Below are 7274 nucleotides of genomic sequence, written 5' to 3'. Positions count from 1 at the left end.
ACGAAAAATTGATATTTGGAAAATTGGACAAAAATGAACTTGGAAATCTGAATATTTTAAACGAACGATAATTATTAAAAATAAAAATTAAAAAAAAATATATATATATATAAAATACTTCAAAAAAAAAAAAAAAAATTAAATAAATAAATGTGAACAATGAATTTCTACAACTTTTGGGAACAAATATTGAAAACGAATATATATATATATATATATGAAATAATTAATAATTGGCAAAAACAAAACAAAAAAAATAATAATAATAATAAAAATTTATAATTGCATGTGTAATTATGAAAAAAAACCACGTCCCTTTGTCAAAATTGGATTTGGACTGATAATTTGGAACGTGAAAAATATTGGCCTTTTTTGAACACCGAATTAAAATATATGATGCATGCATGAAATTTGGATCTATAAAAAAATCTATTGGAACGATAGTCTAAAGGCATATGGTCTTATTTCCGACAGATACACCTTCTGTCAGAAATGTTTCAACGACATACCTGGTGACACTGTGACGTTAGGAGATGACCCAACACAACCACAAACGTGAGTATTTATATATAAATAAGATTATATATATAGATATTATATATTTTTATATATGTTAAATATACACACACACATATATATATATATATATATATATGTATGTATATAAAAATATGTATTTTTAATAGTGCCATCAAGAAAGAACAGTTCCAGGAGATGAAGAATGATCATTTAGAATTAGAGCCTTTTGTTGTGTGCACAGACTGCGGTAGGAAAGTACATCAAATTTGTGTATTACATATGGAACAAATTTGGCCATTAGGGTAAGTAAATATTAATTATTTCTACACATATACACACATGCATTTAAATAATTTGGAAATTAATTAATTTTTTTTCTTTCTTTCTTTTTTCTTTTTTTTTTTTTTTTCTTTTTTGCATATATGTATATATAGATTTACCTGTGATAATTGTCTAAAGAAGAAAGGACAGAAGCGTAAAGAGAATAAGTTTAACGCCAAACGTTTGCCGGTAACAAAATTAGGAACGTATATTGAAACGCGCGTGAACAATTTTCTTAAGAAGAAGGAAGCTGGCGCCGGTGAGGTAGCCATTAGAGTTGTTGCGTCTAGTGATAAAGTAGTAGAAGTTAAACCAGGAATGAGAAGTAGATTCGTAGAGAATGGTGATATGCCTGGTGAATTTCCATACCGTGCTAAGGCATTATTTGCATTTGAAGAGGTCGACGGTACGGACGTATGTTTTTTTGGTATGCACGTACAAGAATATGGAAGCGAATGCACTCCACCAAATACAAGAAGAGTTTACATAGCGTACTTGGATTCTGTACATTTCTTCCGGCCTAGACAATTTCGTACTGCTGTTTATCATGAAATACTTCTTGGATATTTAGACTATGCTAAACAACTTGGGTTAGTAATATATATATATATATATATATATACTTTCTTTTTTTTTTTTTTTTTTTAGATATTAAATCTTAGAATTTAATCAATTATATTATTTCCTAATCTCTCTCTCTCTCTCTTTATATATATATATATATTGAATATAATTTATATATAGTTATACTATGGCTCATATTTGGGCTTGTCCACCATCGGAAGGAGATGATTATATATTCCACTGCCATCCTCAAGAACAAAAAATTCCTAAGCCTAAGCGATTGCAAGAATGGTATAAGAAAATGTTGGATAAAGGAATTATGGAAAGAATAGTACTTGATTACAAGGTATGCTGTTGGTTTTTTTTTGTTTTTTATTTTTATGTTTTTATTTTTATTTATTTTTTCTTTTTTTTTTTTTTTTTCTTCACAAACGTCTAAGAACTTTAATATATTATTTGTAGTCTCAAGTGTTATCTGTCCAACGAAATGATCGTAGTCAGATGTCAGATGAGACTTAAAGTAAATTGTCTGAAGAAGCTATTGTTCTTATCGCATTGATCAATTTGAACAGAGGATTGTCAGACAAACATTATTTAATAATTTTATATTATGAAAAATAAAATGATTGTTGTATCATTATTCATGATATTTTTTCTTTTTCGTTTTTTGTATTACTACTACTACTATTATTATTATTATTGTTTATTTATTTATTTATTTATTTATTTTGTGTGCATATAGGATATTTTGAAGCAAGCGATGGAGGATAAATTATCCTCAGCAGCAGATTTGCCATATTTTGAGGGTGACTTTTGGCCAAATGTATTGGAAGAAAGTATTAAAGAATTGGATCAAGAAGAGGAAGAGAAACGTAAACAAGCTGAAGCTGCAGAGGCTGCCGCAGCTGCAGCAAATGCTGTAAGTTTAATTTTTCATTTCTTAATAATAACATTTTGTAAATAATTATATTACTTCTCGTTGGAACACACATATATATGTATAACGATTGTATGTTTTTTTTTTTTTTTTTTCCCAGATCTTTTCATTGAATGAAGATTCCGAAACTGGTCCGGATGGTAAGAAGAAAGGACAGAAAAAGGCTAAGAAGTCAAATAAATCTAAAGCAAATCAAAGAAAAAATAGTAAAAAGTCTAACACTCCTCAAACTGGTAATGATCTCTCTGCTAAAATATTTGCGACCATGGAGAAACACAAGGAAGTTTTCTTCGTAATTAGGTTGCATAGTGCTCAAAGTGCAGCCAGTTTAGCAGTAAGTATATAAACGATAGAAAAAAAAAAAAAAAAAAAAAAAAAAAAAAAAAAAAAAAATACAAAGAATAGAGAGAGAAAAAAAAGAGGAACATTTATTATCTTCTAAATATCAATCAATTTAAAGATCTAAAAATTTATTGAACATTTTAATTCATTGTTGTAATTATCTTTTTTTTTTTTTTTTTTCCTTTTTCTTTCTTTTTCAGCCAATTCAAGATCCAGATCCTGTTATTAATTGTGATCTTATGGATGGACGTGATGCTTTCTTAACAATGGCTAGAGAAAAACATTACGAGTTCTCATCGTTAAGACGAGCGAAGTTTAGCTCGATGTCAATGTTATATGAATTACATAATCAAGGTCAAGACAAATTCGTTTATACTTGTAATAATTGTAAGAGTCACGTTGAAACGAGATACCATTGTACTGTCTGTGATGTAAGTGATACAATTTTTCTTTTTCTTTTTTTTTTATATATATATATGTGTGTGTGTGTGTCATAAAACTTTGACAAATTTTCTTTTAGGATTTTGATTTATGCATCAGTTGTAAAGAAAAGGATGGACATCCTCATCATATGGAGAAACTTGGTTTAGATTTGGACGATGGATCATCGCCAGTTGATGCAAAACAAGTTAATCCACAGGTAAATAAAGAAAAAAAAAATTTTCTTTTCTCTTTTTTTTTTTTTTGTTCAACAAAATAAAGAACGTGAATTAACAAAATGATTGTTTTTGTTTATTTAAAAAAAAAAAAAAAACAAAACAAAAAACAAATATAGGAAGCAAGAAAACTCTTGATACAAAGATGTATTCAATCATTGGTACATGCTTGCCAATGTAGAGATGCTAATTGTCGGTTACCAAGTTGTCAAAAGATGAAGAGAGTAGTAACGCATACTAAAGTGTGTAAGAGAATGACAAGTGGTGGTTGTCCAATTTGCAAGCAAGTGATAACGTTGTGCTGTTGTTATCATACGAAGCACTGCCAAGAAACCAAGTGTCTTGTACCATTCTGTTCTAATATCAAACATAAATTAAAACAACAGCAACTTCAGCAACGTTTGCAGCAAGCACAACTGTTAAGGTTAATATATATATAAAATTATAATTGGAAATAAAATTAATATTTTCCTATGTAATAATTGATTAAATCATATATACATAGGAGGAGAATGGCTGTGATGAATACACGACCTACTGGACCAGTTGGAGCTATGCAAGCAGGACAACAAACTTCAAACGTTGCAATAGTTGCCGGTGTTCCTATAAAACCTGGTGTTAGTCCAACGAATTTACCATCACCGCATCAACCAGGAATTGGTTTGAAGCCTGGCACGCAGACACCACCGGCACATGTTTTGCAAGTTGTTAAACAGGTGCAAGAGGAAGCCGCTAGGCAACAAGCACCGCATGTTGGTTATGGTAAAGTAACACCAGGTGGTGGTGTTGGTGTAAGTGGTCAGGCAGGCGGTGTTATGCCACCTCCACAAATGCAAAGACCGATGCCTGTGCAAATGCCAAATCCAGCTGGTACACATCTTATTCCTATGGATCAGTGGACCGGCAGGTATAGTATTCAAGAAATTTTCAATATGATTGATTTTCTTAATAAGATAACTAATATTTGATATTGACTTATCGTTCTTTATTTTTTCGTTTACAGTAGGTACCAACCTAACGCTGTGATGCAACAAAATCCTGGATTGAGGCAACAAACGCCGCAACAATTGATGCAACAACAGCAACAACATCAGGGTCAACCGACTATGGCAATGGGTGGTCAAATGCCAAGGCAGCCAGGTGTTATCGGAGGTCCGGTAGGTCAAGTGGCACCTGCTCAGGCTCAAAGCAATATGCACAAACATGCCTTGCAGCAATTAATGCAAACACTCAGAAGTCCTCATACTCCTGAACAGCAAAACCAAATACTACAAATACTCAAGAGTAATCCACCTTTAATGGCCGCTTTTATAAAGCAACGGGTATGTTATTTGTTATTTAAAAAATATTTTAAAATGATGATAATGATAGTAATAATAATAATAATGATAATAGTATTAATAATAATAATATTAATAATAATAATAATAATAATAATAATAATAATAATAATAATAATAATAATAATAATAATTATTTTTTCTCAACACACTTTCTTATATGATTTATTGATTTCTATTACCTTCTTGGTCTTCTTAATAAAAAGGCACTTGCCCTTCAGCAACAAACTGGTCAGCACGGCGGTGGAGTAAGTGGACCATTGGGTCCTAATCAGCCTCAACAACAACAACCTGATTTGCAGCATATGATGTCACAGCAGCAGCAGCAGCAACAGCAGCAGCAGCAGCAGCAACATCCTCAGCAGCAGCAGCAGCCGGGTAGGATGCAAATACAGGCGATGTTGAACCAGCAGCAGCAGCAGCAACAACAACAGCAGCAACAGCAGACAGTTCAACAGCAAACGCAATGGTATAAGCAACAAATGTTGGTTATGCAAAGGCAACAGCAACAACAACAGGCTCAACAGCAGCAGCAACAACAACAACAACAGCAACAACCTTTCACGCAACCACCTGCACCACCATACGGCCAACAGAGACCCATCAGGCCATCTCTTCTTGGTAAAGAAATTTGGTTTGATTTTTTTTCTTTTTTCGTTCTCAAAAACATTTTTATTCTCTCTCTCTCTCTTTTTTTCTTTCTTTCTTTCTTTCTTTCTGTTGATATTAGAGTTCATCTTCCTCCTCCTATTTTTTTTTTCTTTTTTCTTTTAAAATTTTTATTGTTATCAAATTAAATCAACGATCATTCGCGAGATTATTGTAATAATCATCATCACCATTATTTAGGCTATGGTGGATTTAACGAGCAAAGTTATGGTCAGCCAGGATTGAAGCCAACGCCACCGCCAGTACCTTCGCCCCAAGGCGTTATGGGACCCCCAGGTATATCCGTACAACAACAGCTTATGCAATCTGTTCGTTCACCTCCGCCAATTAGATCGCCGCAACCAAATCCTTCACCGAGGCCGGTCCCATCGCCACGTAATCAACCAGTTCCTTCGCCCCGTTCTGGTCCAGTACCATCGCCCCATCATCATCCACCACACGGGACACCGACACATTCGCCTGCTCATGAACTAGGTGGTCCAAGTGAAATGATGTTATCCCAATTGAGCGGGGCTGGTGGTGCACCTACTGGCCATCCTGCTACGATGCCGCATCATCCGTCACCTGCCCCACCACCAACAAGTGGTACGGACACAAGTGAAGTGACACCTATGACACCGCAAGACCAACTCTCCAAATTCGTTGAGGGGTTGTAGTGACTGTTAGTGACGTTCGTTGTTTATTAAGTGACTGTTTATTAAAACTTAAGAGTTGAAGAAGAAGAAGAAGAAGAAAAAGAAGAAGAAAAAGAAGATGATGAAGAAAAAGATGAACACACCTTTCGCTAATGTACTATATAAATACATACATACATATATATATATATATATATATATGTATGTGTGTTTGTGTGTGTGTGTGTGTGTGTGGGAGGAAAAAAAAGAGATTAAACATTTTCTCATACTCGGGGTTGTTTGACGACACCATTTAAGCTAAACTCTTATTCGCTGTGTTTTTATCGCCGCTAAAAAAGAAAAGAAAGAAAAAAAAAAGCTGTTTGCCGCTGTTCTTTATCGCTGTATTAGTTGCTGTCTTGCTGTCCTCGTCGTCGTCGTCGTCGTCGTCGTCGTCGTCGTCGTCGTCGATCATCGTCGTCGTCGTCAGCAGCAGCTAATCAGCCCACCCCTCGACCCAGGCCCTACCCCACTCGCCCCTCGCGCGCCAATCGCCCACCCCCCACCCTTACTACCCCACCAAGCCCTTCATGATCAGTCAATCAGCTGGCATAATTAAACACAAAGAGAGCTGGCTGTGACTCGAGAGACGGATTCGATCCTTCGGAAATAAATTTGTCGAAAGGAAAGAAGGAAGGAAGGAAGGAATTTAAGAAATTAAGGAAAGGAAAAAAAAACAAAACAAAAGAAACTCTTTTGTGCGACAGGATTAAAATTAATAATTATAATAATAATAATAATAATAATATTAATAATATTATTAATAATAATAATAATAATAATAATAATAATAATAATAATAATAATAATAATTAATAATAATTAATAAGTAATAATAATAATAATAATAATAATAATAATAATAATAATAATAATAATAATAATAATAATAATAATAATAATAATTGTAAGAAGAAGAAAAAGAAGAAGAGGGGAAAAAAAAGAAGAAAAGAAAGAAGAGGAAGATGATGATGTGTGTGATGTTGATGTTGATGATTATGATGATTATGATGATGATGATGATGATGATGATGATGATGATGATGATGATGATGATGATGAAGACTATTTCCATCCGTTCTGCGTTCCTAAACTATAAATGAAAGAAAAAAAAAACGAAAACAAAAAAAAAAGAGAGAAAACACTTTGTGGAATTTAGTTAATGATGTGCGACTAATAATTCTCGTCTCTACTTTAAAAACATTATTTAAACGTTTAAAAACAAAATACACATATACACATACATACATGT

The 7274-nt window shown here is 33.0% G+C and overlaps 1 protein-coding gene across 6 annotated transcripts in view; it reads left to right on the top strand.

Annotated features, from left to right (window-relative positions):
* LOC124432514 (histone lysine acetyltransferase CREBBP) overlaps window positions 1-6329 on the top strand; it is a 23299-nt gene extending 16970 nt beyond the window's left edge. For 3 of the 6 annotated variants that reach the window (XM_046981531.1, XM_046981528.1, XM_046981527.1), the window contains 13 exons: window positions 445-555; window positions 687-821; window positions 954-1430; window positions 1585-1750; window positions 2147-2323; window positions 2442-2675; window positions 2884-3114; window positions 3204-3323; window positions 3459-3763; window positions 3845-4246; window positions 4343-4661; window positions 4886-5300; window positions 5529-6329. In XM_046981531.1, coding sequence (XP_046837487.1) covers window positions 445-555; window positions 687-821; window positions 954-1430; window positions 1585-1750; window positions 2147-2323; window positions 2442-2675; window positions 2884-3114; window positions 3204-3323; window positions 3459-3763; window positions 3845-4246; window positions 4343-4661; window positions 4886-5300; window positions 5529-6004 — 3568 coding nt within the window. In that variant the 3' untranslated portion in view covers window positions 6005-6329. The remainder of the gene's footprint in view (window positions 1-444; window positions 556-686; window positions 822-953; window positions 1431-1584; window positions 1751-2146; window positions 2324-2441; window positions 2676-2883; window positions 3115-3203; window positions 3324-3458; window positions 3764-3844; window positions 4247-4342; window positions 4662-4885; window positions 5301-5528) is intronic. The other 3 variants (XM_046981532.1, XM_046981530.1, XM_046981529.1) reach the window with 2 other exon arrangements.
* Window positions 6330-7274: the final 945 nt, after the last annotated feature.

This window comes from Vespa crabro, chromosome 25 (assembly GCF_910589235.1).
Source record: "Vespa crabro chromosome 25, iyVesCrab1.2, whole genome shotgun sequence".
Classification (NCBI taxonomy): domain Eukaryota; kingdom Metazoa; phylum Arthropoda; class Insecta; order Hymenoptera; family Vespidae; genus Vespa; species Vespa crabro.
This window is presented reverse-complemented; position numbering and strand designations above follow the sequence as displayed.